The 21,701-nt window shown below is 42.7% G+C and overlaps 1 protein-coding gene across 9 annotated transcripts in view; it reads left to right on the top strand.

Moving 5' to 3' along the window:
- SYK (spleen associated tyrosine kinase) overlaps positions 1-21,701 on the top strand; it is a 596,672-nt gene that overhangs the window by 276,067 nt on the left and 298,904 nt on the right. For all 9 annotated transcript variants that reach the window (XM_069227459.1, XM_069227433.1, XM_069227445.1 and 6 more), the window contains one exon: positions 21,117-21,198. In XM_069227459.1, coding sequence (XP_069083560.1) covers positions 21,117-21,198 — 82 coding nt within the window. The remainder of the gene's footprint in view (positions 1-21,116; positions 21,199-21,701) is intronic.

Here is a 21,701-nt window from a genome sequence, read left to right as displayed (position 1 = left end):
GGTATTCCTTCAGGGAGAGATACCTCATCCGCTCTCCCTACTCTAAGGCCAGTAGGTACCTCCACTAACTAAGGATGTGACAAACTAGCCCACCAATCCTCCTCAGGGATCCTGTGCATCTGTAAAGCAATTTCATGAGCTTCAAACACCAAAGTAACACCTAACCATTTGGGATATGGACCCTCCTGTCTCCAGGGGGAATTACAGGTATGCTGTCACCATTACTGCTGCACCCTGCTCGTCTGGCCTTGAGGTCCAGCTTCTTCAGACCCAGTTTGTTAGCCAGCAAGATTTTCCTCTCCTCCAAGGCTCTCTCAGCCCTTTTCCGTTCTGCCTCCATGGCTAGTTTCTTCTCCTTTATCCTGAGTTTCACCATCTCCAGCCTGAAATACCTGTCTGGCTTCCAGTCTGCCAGCTTCTCTGAGGTCAGACCCTGGGAAGACACACTACTTCAAGCCTTGACAGGGGGTTCGAACTCAGGAGAGACATCCTCTACCTCAGCAAATTGATGCCTTTCAGGACTGGCCTCCAAATCCTCTCCTGGCTTGTCCATCTCATCATCTCCTTCTGTTGTAGCCAGTGACTGGTAGATTTCCACTATGGCCTTCAGTGCCTTTTGCAGCTCCAACTTTCTGGTGGTGTTTCCAGCTGGAAGTACTCTCTCCTTAGAGAACTCATTAAGCTGTGCTACAGTGTAGGGTTCCATGTTAGCGAGCTCAAGCTCCATATTTGTAGAGGTGGGATGAGACACAGAAGTCAAAGAAAGAATTTAGAAAAGGCAAGAGGCTAATCATGGAAAATGTAACATTCAAATTGGTCTCAGAGAGTGGATGGTAGTGTACATCAAATCATTGTATGGCACTGCACAAACACACGTCCCGCACTCCCCACTGATCACCAATGTGAGATATTGGGTTGGGTTCTTGGTTGTCGGTGGTGTGAGCCATTGCCAAGCAGCAATGTGATTCCTCATCAGGGTGAGGTACAGGCCAACCCTAAATTAGCCTGTGCTCAACCCTCTGGCAGCTTGGCACTGAGCAGTTACACAAACATGCAGGCAATGTGTAAATTATTTGTGCAACACTTCCAAAAGTAAAACATTAAAAACACCACACAAAAATAATCCCATACCAAACTAGAAATATAGAATGAAATATGAATAAAATAAGACCAAAATGACAACCATCCAATCAGCAGAACCCGAGATATTCAGTTTTAAAGAAGCAGGTAAAAATAGTTTCAAAAAGCACAAAGCACCAATTGTGGATATCTTGATGCAACAAACTGGGACAAACTCACAAGTTCATGCCATCCACGATGGAACACGGACAGGCTACGGGGACCCAGTTTGGCCCACTGTACAAAGTACCCTAAATCCTGGTTGGCGGAGTATTATGAGGATCCACATCATAGATGTGTTGTACTGCCAAATCAGTGCATCACACAGCCAAACTAATGCGTAGGTTCTGAGTTGTTGTGGGACTGGGATGGTGGTGCCTATGTCCTCATTGACGATCCCACTGACAGAGTTGTAGTGTGAAGTTAGGCATAGAGAATGCAGCACACAGTGGGAATGATGTGTCAGTTCCAAGGAGCTGAAAGGCTGCGGTGCACAGTCCATTGTCGTCATTGAGGCTGCTGTCGATGAGCGATGCAAGAGCCTCTGCTGAGGATGCTGGCTCTGCTCTGGTTTGCACCATGCAGCAGAGGAGATCAGTCACTTCCGCCAGATCCACAGAGACCTGCAGAGCACCTTAAGCCCACTTCCAAGGGTCCAGGACTAGGGGCCACCACTTGGCAGGTCCAGGTGCAGGAGTAAGGTTGTTGGAAGCATGACATGTCCCTGAGGCTTCAGATCAGGAGGTCAACCAACTAGCCCTTGAAGTCAGCCAGGGTTCTGGGTTCAAGAGATGCTGGTCCAGTCCTTCTCACCCAGGCAAGATAGTAACAGGCAGCAGGTCAGCACAGCATATTTAGCAGTTCCTTCAGAGCAGCAGTCCACATAAGTGACAGTCTGTGTAGCAGCACAGCAGTCCTTTTGCTGGCAGAGTATCCACAGGTCCAGAAGTATACTGAAGTGTTGGTGTCTGAGGTCCAGTATTTATACACAGTTGTACCATTGAAGTGGGGAGAAACTTCCAGAGGCTTTCCTTGGAAGTGCTCAGATGCCCTGCCATCCTGGCTCCTTATTAACCACTGGGGGTGTGCAGCCCTTTGTGTGGAGACAGGACACAGGTCATTCAAGAATAAGTGGGGCTGAGTCCAGTCCTTCTCTTCCCATCCTGCCAGTGATGGCCCAGCCAGTCACACCTAAGCTTCCCATTGTGTGTGGCTTTCTAGGAAAAATACACAAAGCCCAACTGCCACCCACATCCAGTCCTGTGACCTAGAGACAGGCTATAGCTGCCAAATGGCTAAGGCAAGAAAAGAACAACTTTCTAACAGTGGCATTCTCAGAATTGTAATTTCAAATCTGACTTCACCATAATTTAGAATTTTAAATTGCAATTCCATAGACACCAAAATGAAGGGGTTACTTATTCCCATTTAGGAATTACACTTATAAAATCTAATAAAGTAATTTCAAAGCTATCCTATGGCAGAGATAGGCCTTGGAGTAATGAAAAACACATTTGAGTGCGTTTCACTATCAAGACATGTAAACATGAAAAGACATATCCTACTTTTTAAATGCACTGCACCCTGCCATTGAGCTGTCCAAGGCCTGCCCTAGGAGTGACTTATATGTAATAAAAAGGAAGGTTTAGGCCTGGCAAAGGGTTACTTTGCCAGGTTTAAATGTTAAGATAAGAGCGGGTTGAACTATTTAAAGGGATCAAGCCATATGTGAGTGAGTGTAGAACGGGTGAGACAAGGAAAGGATCTAGAACATATGTCTAAAGGTGCAAAATAGAGGGGGGAAAAGATATAATTAGGAATAAAAAAGATAACTTTAATGGCAAGACATTGTAATGAATCACGAAATGAAAAGGAGATACAGTAGAGCTAAAGGTGTAAGTAGCAAGTGAGAAGTGGACCGAATTCTCCAGGCCATTGAGAGTAAAAATGCAACTAAAGCAGAAGATTCACAGATCTGTAATTTGAGTAGAGTAGAGCTGAGTACTGAATAATGAATCAAGAAACAGGAAGAACAAGATAATATTGTGAAGAAAGATCGGGGGCTGGAAACAAGAAGGAAGAGAGAGAGCGACAGAGACCAAGAAGATACCCTATCTTTATGATGAGATAAACGTATTTGATAGCTTTTTCTAACAGTTACAGTTATTTTAGGTAGCTTGCAAAGTAGTGCCTTTCATTTAGTAGCACTTGTCAATATGTTAAGATTTATATAGTGGAAGGTGTGTGATATTGGGGATCTGTACATTCCATAGAATGTTGTAAATTGGTCTAGGAGAACATTTGGTATGCCTGCTTCGAGCTCTGTCTTTGCTAATAATTCAATAGATTTAGTAAATTGGAAGCACAAATTACGTGGTATGGTTGCATTCCATTGCCTATTATATGTTTACAAACTTAATCCTTTAAACTAGAATTCTGTGAGGGTTGGATTAGGATTAGAAAAAATAGAAATGCATGATCAGGCCAGGAAATCTCCAAAATGCTCTGGACTGCTACTGATTGTGAGGCCAGATGTACTAACGTTTAGCAAATAAGAAAACAGACAGACTGTGAAGATTGCATGTAGATATTTACGAAGGGCCAAAAAAATTGAAATTGTAAAAATGGCATAGCGACACACAAAATTATGAATATTTTATTTTGCGACATTTCCTATTTGTGATTACCCAATACCGAATTGCAAGTAATATGTCTTTTTAAGTCTCAAATTGCCCATTTTTCACTCGCAAATTACCTTTAAGTGGGTTCAGTGGTAACAAGGTGCAAGAAATGGGAACCAGACTACCTTTTCATTTTCTAATGTGGGAGCACCGTGTGTCATTGTGAAGCGAACGAGGATTTGTTTTCCACTTGAAATATAGAGGGAGGTGACTGGAGCGGATATTTTGGCTTTTTGACCAGACAGAGTCTAGAGAACATCTTCGGAATGTAGAGGCTTAGCCTTCAGGATCTATTTGTTCTGATACAAGAGTAGGGCACATTGCTAGAAAGGAGTGAACACAAATAGAGTCCAACCCATTCTAACATATGTTCAAGAATTATGCCCAATCCGCCTCCTTGCTTCTGGATGTTATCAAGGCATTGTTGCAGCTGCAGGTGGGGTATCGCGGAGTTCCCTCTGTAGTTTTTTTAGATGCTTTGTTTAGTGTAATAAACAATTGTATATATTCGGCAAATACTCCTCAGGGATTACAGGACACTATTCTACAGTTCAGGACAGAATTTCACCTATTGCCATGTTACTGGCTGTGCATATAGCACATACGTACCAATCGATCCACTGTATGCAACTTAATTTCTGAACAGAAATTGGAAATATCAATTTAGCCTTTATATACACATGGTCTGCAATACAGAATGTCTCCTTACAAACAATTTGGCACAGGTTCTAGACTGATTTAAGAGTCGCATTGCCAGAGGTGACCTTTATGATGGTTTTCCATTGGGTAAGTATAATATTTTTAACACGTATTATATTGGGCACGTCACAGAAGGATTAGGAATGACTACATTGGTATTTATTGTAGGTGACAGTGGCTATGTCATCAATCACTTGCTACATACACTATATCTTAATGCACAAACTCCAAGTAAAAGAAGAAACACAAGTGCACACAAACAAACACGTTAATTTGAGGAGTGAATATTTGGCATTCTCAGAGAAAGATTCAGATTTATTCCTAAAAGTGTCTGGTCACTTCCATATACACTAATGCCACCACTGGGATAGCCTGTTTTTTCTGTATGCTCTTCCATTTCCTGATCCTTCTCTTCCATTCATTCTGCTTCCTCTTTATGGGGTATTTATAGAAAAGGCAATGCTTGATGTTTTATTCAACTGAGATTATAATTTTAAATACTTATTCTAACGTTTTGTTAAATTCAACATCTAAATATTAGGGATATGATTGTTATAACCCTTCTTCTGATTTATGAAAATTATAAATTTCAAAACCAATTTAAATAAAGTTTAACTTTATTGCACTAGTATTCCTGTAATGCAACAGTAGTTGCTGTAGTTAAAATCCCATAAGCACGTTTTCAATTTAAAAACAAAACTGACACACTTGCATATGTGCACTTAGGTTTTGGTGCTGCTGGTACTGAATTATCTATGCTGCTCACACCCAACACAGAGTAAGAATGGAGGGTTGACTTTAGTAATTCCTGCATGGGTGTTGCTGGTGATTCCAATGAAGATCAGATATTCTTTACCCCAGTCTGTCATCTGGATAGATTTACTTTTAATCAGGAGCGAATGTCCTACCATTTCTTGTGAATTTTAACACTACTAGGTTTAGGGAACCCAACAGTACTTATTCATTGTATGACAATGATAGTCGATGCTACAGTGCCCATACCCTTTATGAAGAAAAACAAAACTTTGATGGATTAATCTCAGAAATTGGTAATTACTTAGGTTATAGCCCAGTTCATCATTTTGTTGCCCACTATGTCACCTCAGACTGCAACCAGCTATACAGCACTAGAAAAAGGCCTAAGTAAGCCTGTGTTTGCGTTTGTTCCCAACTGGAGGGGACCCGGTCAGGACTTCAGGCTCATCTATTTCCACTAGATCAGTCCCAAAACTGAATTTCGTATGGCTGGTTTCTATTTAAAGTGCTAAAATGGATGAACACGATGGACTGAAATGATGCACCAACCCATAACCAGTGGCTGAGATTAGGTCCAGCCTATCTTCCTTCACTGTTTTGTTTGTTGTAGAAGCTGCAGCAGGTATTCCCAGATGTGGTTCCTATGACCACTGTGCCACAGGACACAGGACTCAAGTTTTACTTCATTGACTTGGCCAAAAATCCTCTGGGGTTGCTTGTGTTTCCATCTCGACGGGCCTGGTCTGGCAGTTGATGCTTGACTCTTTCTGTTGCAGAGACCCCAAACTGATTTACATATGGCTGGTGTCTCTCTAGAGTGGAATAGTGGCTGAAACAAAAGATTAACTGGACTGTGTCCCTGCCCATGTCTAAGATGAATTCAACCACTCCTTCCATTTTCATCGTTCACGAAATAGAAAAAGGTATTTCCAAGGAAACTGTTAGAGAAGATTGTTTGTCACCATCTGTATGAAATCTCAGTACGGTAACCCAATGACAACCGCAGATGCAGTGGATGGGGGTGATAGAGCGTTCCATACTAATAATTTACCTGGGTTTTGGACGCTCTTGGGCCGATGAATCTTTTGACCAAGTGGGACTCTCTTCACCCGAGATCAGTCAATTTAATCCAATCAATAATCAATAACGAACATAAGCAATAACCTGATCAACATAACATTTCACAATTAATCCAGAATACATTTCGGCGAACCATGACCTTTCGGTCATGAATAACCACACCAATTTATTCAATGTTAATGAATTTATTTCCCTATATTAACAAAGCTAGCACAATGTAGATGTGTCTCAACACCAAATGATATATGTAAATGAACATTAATAGCTGTCCATAACGGCGGAAAAGATGCAATCTATGCAGCATTTGAATAACAATGCCTTCGATAATGGCAACGCAAACTACTAAAACTATAATCTGTAATGAGCTAATTGCATACATTAGTCAGCATAACAAGGTCTCAAATTGCATCGTGCAACAAAAGGAATCCTCATCTAACCTCAGATTAGCATCGGCATGTGGGACTTCATGCAAAAACAATTTAGCAACATTAATTTGGAAAACTCCTAACTAGGGCTCTTATCAAAAATCAGCAGTTGGTTACCTAAAAGGAAAACACAATGCAATTGTACATTTGTTTTCATATTTACCAAATTCAATCAGCATTCAAGGAAGTCTTCGTCTCACAGGTACCGGATTCAATCAGCATGGGACGGGGCAAAGGGGCAGGGTGGACGGGGCAGTTGCCTCACGGCGGCAAGATAAAACTACTACTTCATGCAAAGGGTAAATCAAAGTTAAAGTCTCTAGGGCGAGAATTTCTTAAAAGTCTCTCGAAGACGGCAAAATGACGAAGTCAGCAAGATGGGCCATAATGGCCAATGTCCTGCAAAATGGCGGGTAATGGCGAGTAATGGCAATGATGTCCGGGTAATAGCAAAAATGGCTATAAAAATGGCTGGTAACGGCAATAATGGCTATAATGGCTGCTTTCTCCTTGTGCGCCTGGTTTAAATAGACAACAGTTCAAATCCAGTAGGGTCTTCCATTGGAGGGTTCATAGGTTGGCTTCAAATTGTCCAATCAAAAACAACAGTTCTCAAGCTTTTACTTAAGCATACATTATCCTTGGAGACGGTTACGTAAGTTGCAACATTTTATACCAATTAACTCACTTTCAGAGCTTCCATTGTCCGCACCTGCAGATTGACCTTGGAGCGAAGAAGAAAATGCCAGGCTGGCACGAAACCTTAAGATAAGCATGTGAACGATCTCACTGGAAAAGTACAGCTTCAAGCAAGAATACACGTTTATTAGCACATTGGAAAAATACGAGCATCTAAACCGTGAGACGCGGCAACTAGGCCAAAGCCTCCACTAAAGTTATGCTAAGCTAAAACATTTCAAACAAGCAAATCATAGCACACGTTTACGATTATGTCGGATTAGTGCACTTCTAATACATCACGTTATATAAAGCACGCTTATAAATGTTGGCAAACTACTCTGAGGGCACATTTTGTCCCCGTACAATCTTTATTAGTTCGGTTAAAGTCACACTTGATTATTGCGGCACTACGTTTAAGCGCTAATAAATGTAAAACCTTCATTTCTGCGTCATCAATCCTTCCTCTGATGACTAGTTGTCATCACACAAAACTATTCCCACAAATTTTATTTCATTAAAATTCTGTCAGTTCTCTTTGCCTTTTAGTTCCCCTTGACCTTGCTTTGTATTCTTCTGCCATTCTTTTCATCATTTTCTCTTCCTTCCTTCTTTTAATTCTTGCCATGATCATTAATATTCCCCTTTTTATTCCCCAAATTCCAAAGATGCAAATTAGAACTATTAGAATTCCCTGTATTATTTTTAGCAATATTCCATTCCAAATGCCACCAAGCCAATTTCCCACTGAAGCAAGTCCCTTTCCAACCTTCTCCCACACTCCTGGTTCTTTCAATTCCTTCAAATCTGCACTCCCTTTTGTTAGATTAGCAAGCATTGTTTTAATCTTTGCACTGTTATCTGGAATATACGTGCAACAGTGGCGCGCACCAAGCATTTTGCAAACGCCGCCATCCTTTGCTAAAAGAATGTCTAAGGCAAGCCTATTTTGAAGAGTCATAGCTCTTTCTGCTGCAAGTTCAGCATCTATCAGGATTATAGCACCTGAAAACTTTGTCAACATGTTATCCACTATAGTAGACAACTTTCTTATTTTGATGGAATTCAACACAACTCCCAATGAAGGAATCATGGCTCCAAATATATCTCCTACCACAGCAGCTGCGGTCTCTCTTTTCTGGATACGATGAGATCCAGGCGTCTTTGGAATCACTGATAGGTCATCCAGTTGATAAACCTTTGGGAACACTATACCCAAATAACATCTCCCCCACCATCCCTTTGGAAGACGATAATAGGCATTATTCCCACAAATGTAATATACACCAGGTATGACAGGGTCAAGTCCGTTCAGCATGAATGTCCATTTGGCCTTAAAGATAAACGTATGTTTACATTCACTCGCTCCTACAAAAATATTATCATAATAAGATTCACCTCGATATATAAAAAATTTCCCTACATGCCAAGCATCTAAAGCTATTCTCCCTTGTGTTTTTATTGCGGCAAAAGCATAATTATCTACTGAAGTCCTCTTATGTAGCTCCTTTTCTAATTTCGCATTCATTTGTGCCCTTCTATCATCTGTGCGATCTAAAAAGCTTATTTCTACTGCAGATAGCGAGCAGGTAAGATTTTCCCTGTGTGCGTGAGCTGTTTCAAAAGGTAGCATTGGCTCGAAAAATTCCCTCATTATTTTAGCATCCCAATCTTTAGCAATCTGGCTTAGCTGCGTGATTATAGGAACATATGCAAAGGTAACATCATAATTTGAGTAAAAATACTGTATGTTAGTTTGACCATAAAATCTAGAAGTTACTATACTACATGTAATCCCGTATGTAAGAGGCATGTGGTGATAAGTCACCCCTTCCGTTACCGATGTCGGTATCTGTGTACACACATAACAATCTTTCGCATCCATAGTCTCAACATATTCTGTTAGCAAGCGATAGAAAACATTATACGAAAGCTCTTTCTTATCATGCAAGTGTCTCTCATCTAATTCTAGTCTTTTCAGTGCAGTTAGTTCAGTGACAGTAACAGGAGCATAGGTAGAAGCATCAATTCTTTCATTCTCACTCTTACCATGCATTGCAAGCACTATTATCATTATTATTAGTACACATGCAGTTATCAAGCCTATACACACATATTTACAATATTTCATTCTACTGTTTTGTGTAGCCATGATCTGTATAGAATCAGAGAGCTAGAAGCACTTATAAAAAGAAAACTATTTAGCAATTCAGTTACAAAGCTGAACGAGCGCAATGTTCACACAGTTTTCTTCAGAAGGCCAGTCACTTATCGGTTAGCAGCATTTGTCTCAATTCGGCAATAACTCAGAACTCAGTCTCTTTCAGTTAGCAATGTTGTCTCAAATCGGGTTTAAGAGTCAATCAGGTTATCAAAGTCTTATCAGGTTAGCAAATGTCTCATCCGGTTTAGCAATGTCTCAGCTGGTTGTATCACGTTAGATTATAGCAAGCAATGTCATTTATCACCCTTTCAATCAACAGTGTCCATAAAACTTTTCTTTTCTATTGGTATCTCTTCTTCTTCGTTCTCGAGGCTAAGAGATACAAATTCGTCGGTCCAATCGTCATTGACTACATATGCCCATTCTGGACCGGAATATCTCCTGTTTGGTATCCTTTTCCTTTTCAATTTTGCCTCTCTCTTTGATTCTGCCTCGCTGGTACTTTCCTCTTTGGTCAAGTCTTTTTCTTCACTTGAGGTTGGTACCACGATAGACACTTCCTTTCTTTTCTCTTTCACTTTTGGCCCTTCGTCATTCAACTTTTCTCTAGTTCCTAGTTTTACTGGCGATATACTTTGTCTTTTCTTTGCACTGTGTCCACTTGATGGACCTGCGACCTCTTCTGAAGAAGTTTGAGCAGTTTCGTTCTGTTCTGCCTTGTCCCCTTGTTCTGGGGAGTCAATCACATTTTCCTTTTCTTTTTCTGTACCGTCTGCTTCTGGGAAAGCCCTCCTCTGATCAGGCTCTCCTGCTTTTTCACCTCTTTCGAGCCCTTTGTCACCGTTACTTTCTTCAGGCTCTTCATCACTTTCAGCTGCTTCAGGCTCTTTGTCACCTTCAGCTGCTTCGTCGCTGTCTGAGGTTTCTCCTTGGTCTTCCCCAAGTGAGTCAGTTGTTTCGTCCTCAGAGAATATTTCTCTCTCTCCTGTTCCTGCCTGTTAGCTTTCAGTTCGGTTTTGCTCTGTCTCAGCGCTCGGCACTTTATTATCAGGGACTGGCAGTTTCAGCGCTTCAACTTCCTCATCTGTGGGACACAACACTTTCTTTGTGTGACTGGCGTGAATCCAGTTGGGAACCCCCGCACACTTCACAGCGGTAGTTGTCGTCAGGATCACTTGGAAAGGGCCTTTCCAACGGGGTTCCAGACACGACTTCCTCACGTGCTTCTTTATCACGACCCAGTCACCTGCTTTCAGTGTGTGTCCTGGACCTTGGATCGGTGGCAAGGTGGTTGCTTCCACCTGGTGAGAGAAAGAGCGAACCACGTCAGCCAGACCTTTGCAGTAGTCTAACACCATATCATCTGTAATATTCAAAAGCGCGTTTGCGGGAACTGCAGGAAGTCTCATGGCCCTGCCCATGAGAATTTTGTGCGGAGACAATCCAGTCTTTCTGTCAGGGGTGTTTCTCATTGACATTAACACCAAAGGCAATGCGTCAGGCCATTTCAAATTTGTCGATGCACATATTTTCGCCATTCTTGATTTCAGTGTACCATTCATTTGCTCCACCAGTCCTGAGGCTTCTGGTCGATAGCTACAATGCAGTTTTTGCTCAATGTTCAGCGCTGCGCAAAGTAACTTTATCACCTCGTTATTGAAGTGACTTCCCCTATCTGATTCTAAAGAGATCGGGAATCCGAAACGTGGTATCAACTCCCTCAACAATAGTTTTGCAACTGTAAGGCTGTCATTTCTACGTGTAGGGTATGCTTCAATCCAGTGACTAAAACTGCACACAATCACCAACACATACTTCAGACCTCCATGCACAGGCATCTCAATGAAGTCCATCTGCATTCTGCTGAACGGGCCACTCGCCCTGCCAATGTGGCTCGCGTTCACAACTGTTCCCTTCCCTGGGTTCATCTGCTGGCAAATGACACATCGATGGCAAACTGCTTCTGCAGCTTGACGAAATCTGGGGTTAAACCAATCAGTTTTGAACAATCTTATCATGGCGTCTCTCCCTAGGTGAGCCTGCCCATGATAGAACCGCGCTAGCTGCGATAAGAGACAATTTGGTAAAACAAATTTTCCCTCGTTTGAAACCCATAACTCATCTGGTCTCTTTGTACACTGTGATTTAATCCAGGAAACTCTTTCCTCCTCCCTGACGCTATTCTGTAATGCTTTTAGTTCATCCATTGTATCCACGACCTTCAAGGCAAATGCTTCAGCTGGTTCAAGCTCTGGCTCACTTATCGAATTCCATTCATCCCTGAGCAATATACAGTTCAAGGCACAAAATCTTGCGACTTGATCCGCATATGCGTTTCCCAAGGAAACATAGTCCTCTCCTTTTGTATGAGCACTACACTTTACCACTGCAATTTCGGCTGGCATTTGAATGGCGTGTAACAATTCCCTTATTCTCTCCCCGTTTTTCACTGGGGACCCTGAAGAAGTCAGGAAACCTCTTTGTGACCATAGTTGCCCAAAGTCGTGCACAATTCCAAACCCATACTGACTATCAGTGTAAATGGTAACCTTCATCAATGTAGACAGTTGACATGCTCTGGTAAGGGCTACAAGCTCCGCTACTTGTGCAGAATAGACTCCTTGAAGCCAGGACGCTTCCAAGACACCTGTTACAGTACATACAGCATATCCTGCTTTCAAAATTTCCATTGCATCTCTTAAACATGACCCGTCAGCAAAAATAATTTGGTCATTTTCATCAAGTTTAGTATCCTTAATGTCAGGTCGAGGTTTTGTGCAAAATTCAGTCACCTGAAGGCAGTCATGTTCGACGTCCTCAGCGTTCTCAATTTCAGCATTTTCACCGGGAAGCAAGGTTGCTGGATTCAACGTAGTGCACCTTTTCAGTTGCACATTCGGTGAGCCCAGAATTATCGTTTCATACCTTGTGAGTCTTGCTCCAGTCATGTGTTGCGTTCGGGAGCGGGTCAAAAGTATCTCAACTGAGTGAGGGACCATGACTGTTACTGGGTGTCCCATCACTATTCCTTCACTCTGAGTGAGGCTGATACCAACTGCTGCTACGGCGCGCAAACACCCTGGAAGTGCTGCTGCGACCGGATCCAAAGTAGCTGAAAAATATGCTACTGGTCTGTTTATGCCACCATGGGCTTGGGTCAAGACAGACAAAGAACATGCATCACGTTCATGACAAAACAATGTGAAAGGCTTTGTGTAATCAGGCATACCTAAAGCTGGAGCCCTCCACATGCATTCCTTCAATTCAACAAAAGCATCCATCTCATCTCCCTTCAGCTCAATTTCATCCAAGGCATCCCTCTGGGTCAGTTTCAGTAAAGGCTTTGCTAGAGTTGAGAAGTTGGGAATCCACTGGCGACAGTAGCTCACCATTCCCAAAAACTTCCTCACCTCTCTCCTTGTCTTTGGTGGACTCATTTGAAGTACACTTGTTATTCTTTCCTTCATTATTCTCCGTGACCCTTTCTCTATTTGGTGACCCAAGTATTTCACTTTCTTCTGACAGAACTGCAATTTTGAAGGAGACACCTTGTGTCCATTCCTTCCCAAATGGTTCAGTAGGGCAATGGTGTCAGCTGTGCAGTCACTTTCTGTCTTAGATGCAATCAGTAAGTCATCAATGTAGTGTACTAGGGTTGACTCGAATGGCAATTCTAACGCTTCCAAGTCTTTCTTTAGAATCTGATTGAAAATTGACGGTGACTCAGAAAACCCTTGAGGAATTCGACACCAACTGTAGACTCTGTCTAAGAATTTGAAACAAAAGAGAAATTGGCTGTCCTCATGAAGAGGCACCGAAAAGAATGCTTGTGACAAGTCGATGACTGAGAACCACTCGGCATCGCAAGGGATTTGAAACATTATCACAGCTGGATTTGGTACGACAGGGCAGCATTTAATTATGATTTCATTTATTTTCCTCAAGTCCTGCACAATTCGGACCTTTCCACTTGGCTTTATTAGTCCCATGATTGGGGAATTACATGGACTGCTTAACACTTCTTTCAGTACTCCCTGTTTTACAAACTCGTCAATGAGTTGGGCGACTTTTATGAGGGTGTCTTGTGCCATGTGGTATTGTGGGGTCTGGGGAAAGGTTGCATTGGGTTTTACTGTCACTTTCACTGGTTCCACTCCTTTCACCAATCCCACTTCCTTTCCTGTCATATCCCACACTTCTTTTCCGACTGTTTCTCGCAATTCAACTGGAATATCTTCTTCAGTTATCATCGGAAAAAGTGTAATCAGAGGATATTCCTCATCGACAGTTTCCATCTCGTCCCCTTCTACACTTTCCTCTTCTTCCCCATCACTGCTCGTCTGAATTCTAATTCCATCATCCGAACACCTAATCGAGCATCCCAATTTGCACAATAGGTCTCTCCCTAATAGTGCTATCGGGCTTGAGTCACACACCACAAATTTATGTGACCCTTGATAGTTACCAATGCTGACTGGTACTGGATCTGTGATTGGGTTCGTCAGGTACCTGTTTGCTACTCCCACTACTTGAACTGTCCTCCCTGATAGTGGCAAATTTGGTACTTCAATGCTCCTAACAGTTGAACGTGTGGCTCCTGTGTCAACTAAGAATGAGACACGATGACCCATGACTCTTCCCTCTACATATGGACCCTTTTGATCAACTTCCAAGGATGCTGCAAGCACACAATCTCCCTCCTCTCCTGAACTTTCACTCTCCCATGCATCGTTTATTCCATTCTCACTGTGTAATGGAAACTGTTGTACCGTGCCATTTGTGTTCATTACCTGACTCGAGACCTGTGGAGAAACCATCACTTGCTGCTGATTCATTGGTGCCAAAGGTATTTGCATTTGCTGATTAGGTACCATGGGAAACTGCTGTTGCATTGGCTGCATTTGCGTCATCTGCATACGGGGCATCTGCATCTGCTGCGGCTGCATAGGCTGTAATCCCTGCAGCTGATTTATGGTCTGAAAATTTGGGTTTGGACCTCTCATTTTCGGTCCCCTCATTGTCTGGAATGCATTGACATCATTGCTTTGCTGACCAACACCTGCACCTTCCTGCACCATCATTGGGCACTCGCGTTTCCAATGTCCGACAATTCCGCACACGTGACACGGCGTCACCCTTTTCATTGCCTGCACACCATTCGGAGTTACAACAGTGTTCAAATCCGGACCATTGTTTACAAAACCTCCTCTGCCTCTGCCTCTCGCCTGTGGCTGAAACACCATGTTTCCCTGCGGCTGCGGCTGCGGCTGCGGCTGCGGTACCTGCTGTTGGAACCCTTGCAACCCTTGTAAACCTTGCAGACCTGTCTGAGCTGCTTTAAGCTGCATCATCATCACTTTCTCTTTCAACTTTTTCTGTTTCACTTCAATTTCGTCGCTACAGTATTTCGCATAATTCAACACCTCATCAATAGGTTTCGACTGCCAACAAATCAAATGCGTCTTTATCATCTGACTTATCTCTGGTCTCAGCCCTTCCACAAATCTAAACACAAAATGAAGCATGTCCTTCGCCTCTATTGTTTCCGTGCCACTGTAGTTCTTGAACGCCTTCAACAACCTCTCATAGTAACCATGAATCGACTCTTTAGCCTCTTGGGCAGTTCGATCAATCTTCTGCCAATCCACATTTTTCGCTGCAACCTTCGTCTTCAAATGCTCAATCACCTTATAGTACAAGCTCATCACCATAGGTGATGGTGCACCCGTATCCCTGTCTCTCTCTGGTTCACTTGTCGGCCAACCTACAGCTCTTTTGCAATCCTCCCACAAATCTGCCGGAACCACAATCTCAAAGAGGGTGTTCAGGTCTTCCCAAAGACATTTCGCAAGCTTCACAAACCTATCAGTCTGCTGATACCATTCAATCGGTTTCTCTCTCAGTTTGGGAAAATCATCCGTAAAAGACTGAATGTCGCTTCTGTGCCACGGTACATGTACTAATTTTCCCCCTGCTGTCTCCCTCATTGGTAACATGGCTATTGCATCAGTACTCTGTGGTCTTTTCTCCTTATGCTCTGGGACACTGTCTTTCTTCTTTTCCTTTTTCTTTGCCCATCTGCTCTCCCATTTGTCTAGGCAACCCCACACCTGTGCACTCTGCAGCAATTCTCTAAGGTGCGTTTTCATGCCTGCTGACCTCATGTGTTCAAAGTCTGTGGTCCCGAAATCCAATCTATAGCTCCTGCTCAAGTGTTTTGTCTTATCTATCTCAATCCCTTGTTTGTCAGCTATTTCTTGCAACCTTCTGTGTACCTTGTTCACCTCTCTCGTAATCCTGGGACATAGGTACCTCAGCTCTTCTTCCGAGTAGGACTCTAACCTATTCAAACCCATAGTCCCTTCCACCAATTCTTGTGCTTCCATGTTCAACCTGACCCTATTCAGATAGTCTTCTCCCTTCCCACTGGTTGAGCTTTGTGTGGAATTCAGACTGTTGAACCACTGTGTCAGCTGTTGCGCATTCAACCCCATCAGTGTAGCATTCGCATCGACTGCCATTGATGGTTGCGGCAACTTTTCAGTGTTCGATGTTAGAGGTATCATCAGTGGGGGACTTGACCTCACCACTGTCGACTGAGCACATATGGGACTAAACTCCATCAAGGACCCAGATCCAGTTGGCAGAGCCGCTATCGGAGTTATCTCTGGAGTGTTTTCTATTCACCTCCTCTCCGTCCCACTCTGCACCATTGATCCTTGACCGCTCATACCTAAGTTAGGCTGAGTGTACAAAAGTACCGGTGGACCTACAGTAATGGGTAGGGTTATCGCATCTGGGTTCTGTCCATTTCCCATGTTCTGAGGCATGTTCATTCCCACACTATGGGTCATCATTGCCGGCATGCCCATCTGACTCCCCGTCATCTGAGCATGTGCGGTTCCCCTCTGCATTTGCTTTTGAGGCATCAAAAGCTGAGTTGATTCCGCTTGTGCCAATGTTGGGTTGCAACCATTCTGTACTCCCATTACGGTTGGATCTAGAATCATTCCTGCACTGTTGTCACTGCTGTAGTACCTTGGGACCTGCGGCTGATAATTTTCTGCTGGTTTCAATATAGGCACATCTGGATATATTCTCCTAACCTGCGGTATCTGCGGGGTGAACAGTAAACTCGGGTCCTTAGATCCCGATGGAGTTTCTGAATTCGGAGTTTCATTATTCTGTACCGGTGCCGGAGGGGCAGAACTGGTACTTGGACCTTGTCCACTCTCTGCATAGGGTGGTGGACGGTCGTTCAGCAATTGGATGATGAACTCCTCATCCTCTGACTCGTCTTCTCTATCTTTGGAACACCTCCTGTTTGTCTTACAGGTAGCTTTCTTGCCTGTCTCCTCTTCTTCCTTAGCAATTGCGGGGAACAATTTTATCCCCTGCAATATATCTGACCTCCACACCTTCTGTGCATTATCCCACCTAGCGTCCGCTAGTGTCTTTTCTACCTTTCTCATCCTGGTCTCGAACTTCTTTTGCTGTTGCTGTCTAGCCATTAGTTCCCAAATCGCTAGAGCCTCAAACTGTGCTGGCCTTGGATGTACCTTCATGTCGTACATCGCGAATCTCAAATTCTCTAGGATCCTTATATTGAATGTCCCATGGATCGGGAACGCTACGCTCCCATGTTTCTCTGTCAGCTTGTGCCATTGTTTTAGCCAAAGACACGGAGCTACCCCTTTTTCCTCCATTACAATGTAAGCCGGTGTACCTTCGGGTGGCGTCTCCTCTCCTACGCTCGCTTTAATGTAAGACTCTCCCTTCATCGCACTCTTTAATGCTTTAAAAAATTTAATTTTCTCGTCTTTTATTTCACAAAGTTTGTAATCAATAAGTGACTTTAATTCCCGGAATACTCTTCGCTTGCCTTTCCCCTTCCAATCGAGCCCCACGGACTGCGTCCAATCCGTGCGCGACCCTTCTCTGCTACCAACCTATCCCAGCGCAGCTCCTAGTGACGTCACACTCACACACTCTGCGGCTGACAAAGCCTCGCGGCTTGTCCTCCTTCACCCACCTCTCGTAACAACTTCTAGCATATATCGCGAGCTATCAAAAAAATAATAATAAAACAGATCTGTCGGTTTACTACAGGAAGGGTAACACAATCGCTTCAGGACCTTAGGGATTTTTCACTAGCCTCGGCAGTTATTCCATCTTTCTCGGTCCCCACTTTCGCAAGCAAATCTGACCTGCAGACTCTGCTCTCAACTTGTCAATGATCTATCCTAGTGCACTTAGAATTTGTCAAAGCCCGAAGTCGAAGTTTCTTTCACTCCCTTAACACACGTACCGACTCGTTGACCACGCCCGATCAACCTATTAAACCGACCAGACCACAACATAAACAAGTGACTCATACACTTTTCAACATACTCCGGAGTCTCTTGACCTCGCCGGGCCCGTCTCAACAACAACAACCACGTGGACCTTTTTCTGCACAAAGCGCCACACGCACATGAAGTTCGACGACTTCCCTACTCTCACACTCGGAGTCGCACCTCCACTATTTCTATGAAGTTCGACGACTTCCCTACTTCTACACTCGGAGTCGCACCTCCGCTATTCTCTAAAATCCTCGCAACCTTTTCACACAATCTGCGGCAATAAGCTGTGCAAGCGCAAAATCCTAACTTCACTCATACCGTCACTAGTACCACCAACGCTGATCTCACACCTCCGTTCTCTCCATTCGCAAGCTCCGAGATCCCGGGAAAGTCACGAGGGACTTAGCCCATCATCATTCTGTCAATCTGTTTTACCCAAGAAAAATCTAATTCAACTTCTCGAGTGGGATCTCAAAAGTCGAAACCGTTAATTCAACACCATGTATGTCTCGAGTGGGGTCCCAAAAGTCGAAACCGTTAATTCAACACCATGTATGTCTCGAGTGGGGTCCCAAAAGTCGTAACCGTCCTCTGCTACCATCTACTGATAGAGCGTTCCATACTAATAATTTACCTGGGTTTTGGAGGCTCTTGGGCCGATGAATCTTTTGACCAAGTGGGACTCTCTTCACCCGAGATCAGTCAATTTAATCCAATCAATAATCAATAACGAACATAAGCAATACCCTGATAAACATAACATTTCACAATTAATCCAGAATACATTTCGGCGAACCATGACCTTTCGGTCATGAATAACCACACCAATTTATTCAAAGTTAATGAATTTATTTCCCTATATTAACAAAGCTAGCACAATGTAGATGTGTCTCAACACCAAATGATATATGTAAATGAACATTAATAGCTGTCCATAACGGCGGAAAAGATGCAATCTATGCAGCATTTGAATAACAATGCCTTCGATAATGGCAACGCAAACTACTAAAACTATAATCTGTAATGAGCTAATTGCATACATTAGTCAGCATAACAAGGTCTCAAATTGCATCGTGCAACAAAAGGAATCCTCATCTAACCTCAGAGTAGCATCGGCATGTGGGACTTCATGCAAAAACAATTTAGCAACATTAATTTGGAAAACTCCTAACTAGGGCTCTTATCAAAAATCAGCAGTTGGTTACCTAAAAGGAAAACACAATGCAATTGTACATTTGTTTTCATATTTACCAAATTCAATCAGCATTCAAGGAAGTCTTCGTCTCACAGGTACCGGATTCAATCAGCATGGGACGGGGCAAAGGGGCAGGGTGGACGGGGCAGTTGCCTCACGGCGGCAAGATAAAACTACTACTTCATGCAAAGGGTAAATCAAAGTTAAAGTCTCTAGGGCGAGAATTTCTTAAAAGTCTCTCGAAGACGGCAAAATGACAAAGTCAGCAAGATGGGCCATAATGGCCAATGTCCTGCAAAATGGCGGGTAATGGCGAGTAATGGCAATGATGTCCGGGTAATAGCAAAAATGGCTATAAAAATGGCTGGTAACGGCAATAATGGCTATAATGGCTGCTTTCTCCTTGTGCGCCTGGTTTAAATAGACAACAGTTCAAATCCAGTAGGGTCTTCCATTGGAGGGTTCATAGGTTGGCTTCAAATTGTCCAATCAAAAACAACAGTTCTCAAGCTTTTACTTAAGCATACATTATCCTTGGAGACGGTTACGTAAGTTGCAACATTTTATACCAATTAACTCACTTTCAGAGCTTCCATTGTCCGCACCTGCAGATTGACCTTGGAGCGAAGAAGAAAATGCCAGGCTGGCACGAAACCTTAAGATAAGCATGTGAACGATCTCACTGGAAAAGTACAGCTTCAAGCAAGAATACACGTTTATTAGCACATTGGAAAAATACGAGCATCTAAACCGTGAGACGCGGCAACTAGGCCAAAGCCTCCACTAAAGTTATGCTAAGCTATAACATTTCAAACAAGCAAATCATAGCACACGTTTACGATTATGTCGGATTAGTGCACTTCTAATACATCACGTTATATAAAGCACGCTTATAAATGTTGGCAAACTACTCTGAGGGCACATTTTGTCCCCGTACAATCTTTATTAGTTCGGTTAAAGTCACACTTGATTATTGCGGCACTACGTTTAAGCGCTAATAAATGTAAAACCTTCATTTCTGCGTCATCAGGGGTATGTGTGCCTTTTGCCTCTCAGGAGGTATGCGGCTCCCAGTTGCATAAGCTGCTTGTGACTCCTCCCTCTCCATGCACAATTATCATGTTGTTGCTTCATAGAGCAAATCGTTTGTGGCTTGGTCTCTTACGGAAAATAGTGTATCTTCTTGCACCTGAATGAATGGACTGAAGCAGCAGCACGTCGTGAGTCAAAAGGAGAAAGGTGGCATTCATTGAGTACTCACTTTGTTTTAGAAAAAAGAAGGGATTAATTTATCAAATAGCTATGTTTCCCTTTTTTGTGGGTGATCAATATATTTACTATATAGGACTGAAAATTATCAGCATGGCCTAACATGTCAAAAGTTATCCTTGCATTTTTTTTACAGGGTGGGGTTGTATAATGCAAACATGTATTTTAGAAGTATAGTAAGTCGGCGCAGGGGAAACCACCACCAATCATAGCCAAAAAAACATAAAAACCTCGGCATGGTAACACATGGAAAAGCTAGCATCCCTCTTACAACAATCTTTGTGTTTGTTTTAATGCCATGTGGCAGATATGGAAAAAGGAGAAACAGTACAAAATGTCATTCAGAGGCATTTGAGGTTGTGGTCAATATGCTGAATAGCATATCGACACTTACAATATAGGGATATATATGTCTCCTCGGAATTCTTTGCCCTCATAAAGACAGGAGTCACCTGGCCTTGTGCCTTTATTCATTCACAGAACCCTGCAGTGACTGCCAGAATTTTCATAATATTGAAGTTACTTTACCCCATACAATATAACATTTTTCTTGACAAAAAGAATGAAACAATTTTAAACACTAAAGTGTCCTTCAAGAAATGCATGTATTGTGACTGGCAAATGCAGAGTATGCTTCACACCAAATAGTTATTTAATATTTTGCAACGGAATAATACTGTTTTCTGGCTTTTCTTTTATCCCATTAAGCTCGTTGAACATTATTCGTACAAACCAGATGGTCTGTTGAGGGTTCTTACATACCCGTGTCCTCAGCCAGGTGTAAGAGCCGGTGAGTGTTCTATTTAAAGTATTCTATAGAGTTCTGATATCTTCAAGGGTAAACCCCAAATTGTATAAATAATTACATTAAATAGATAGAGTATATATTTATCTAGCATTTTAGACGTATATATGGCATTGATCATTTCCTTTCTTCTACCTGAATCAAATAATAATTCTGGCCATCTATTTTAACCTACATGTGAATTTTCATTTGTAAAATATTTGTTATATTGGTGTACATTTTGTATTGTCTAATTATACTATAATGCGGGAGGCCTGTTCAGTCATCAGCAGAGCCTCAAGAGACAAGTCATGTTTTAAATTGGTTTAAAGCACTGCTTGAGGTACACATGTAAGTGCAACTGCAGCAGCTAGAAAACATATTACTTCTTTAAGCCATATCTTGTCTCCCGTAGGTACAACCAGTGAAGTTGCTAGATTTAACATCAAAGTAACAGACTTCCTCGTTTTAGATCTGCACCTCGTTTCTAAAAAAAAAACATAACAATT

This window comes from Pleurodeles waltl, chromosome 1_1 (assembly GCF_031143425.1).
Source record: "Pleurodeles waltl isolate 20211129_DDA chromosome 1_1, aPleWal1.hap1.20221129, whole genome shotgun sequence".
NCBI classification, from domain to species: domain Eukaryota; kingdom Metazoa; phylum Chordata; class Amphibia; order Caudata; family Salamandridae; genus Pleurodeles; species Pleurodeles waltl.
Note: the sequence above shows the minus strand (reverse complement) of the source record. Positions and strands in the feature narration are given on the sequence as shown.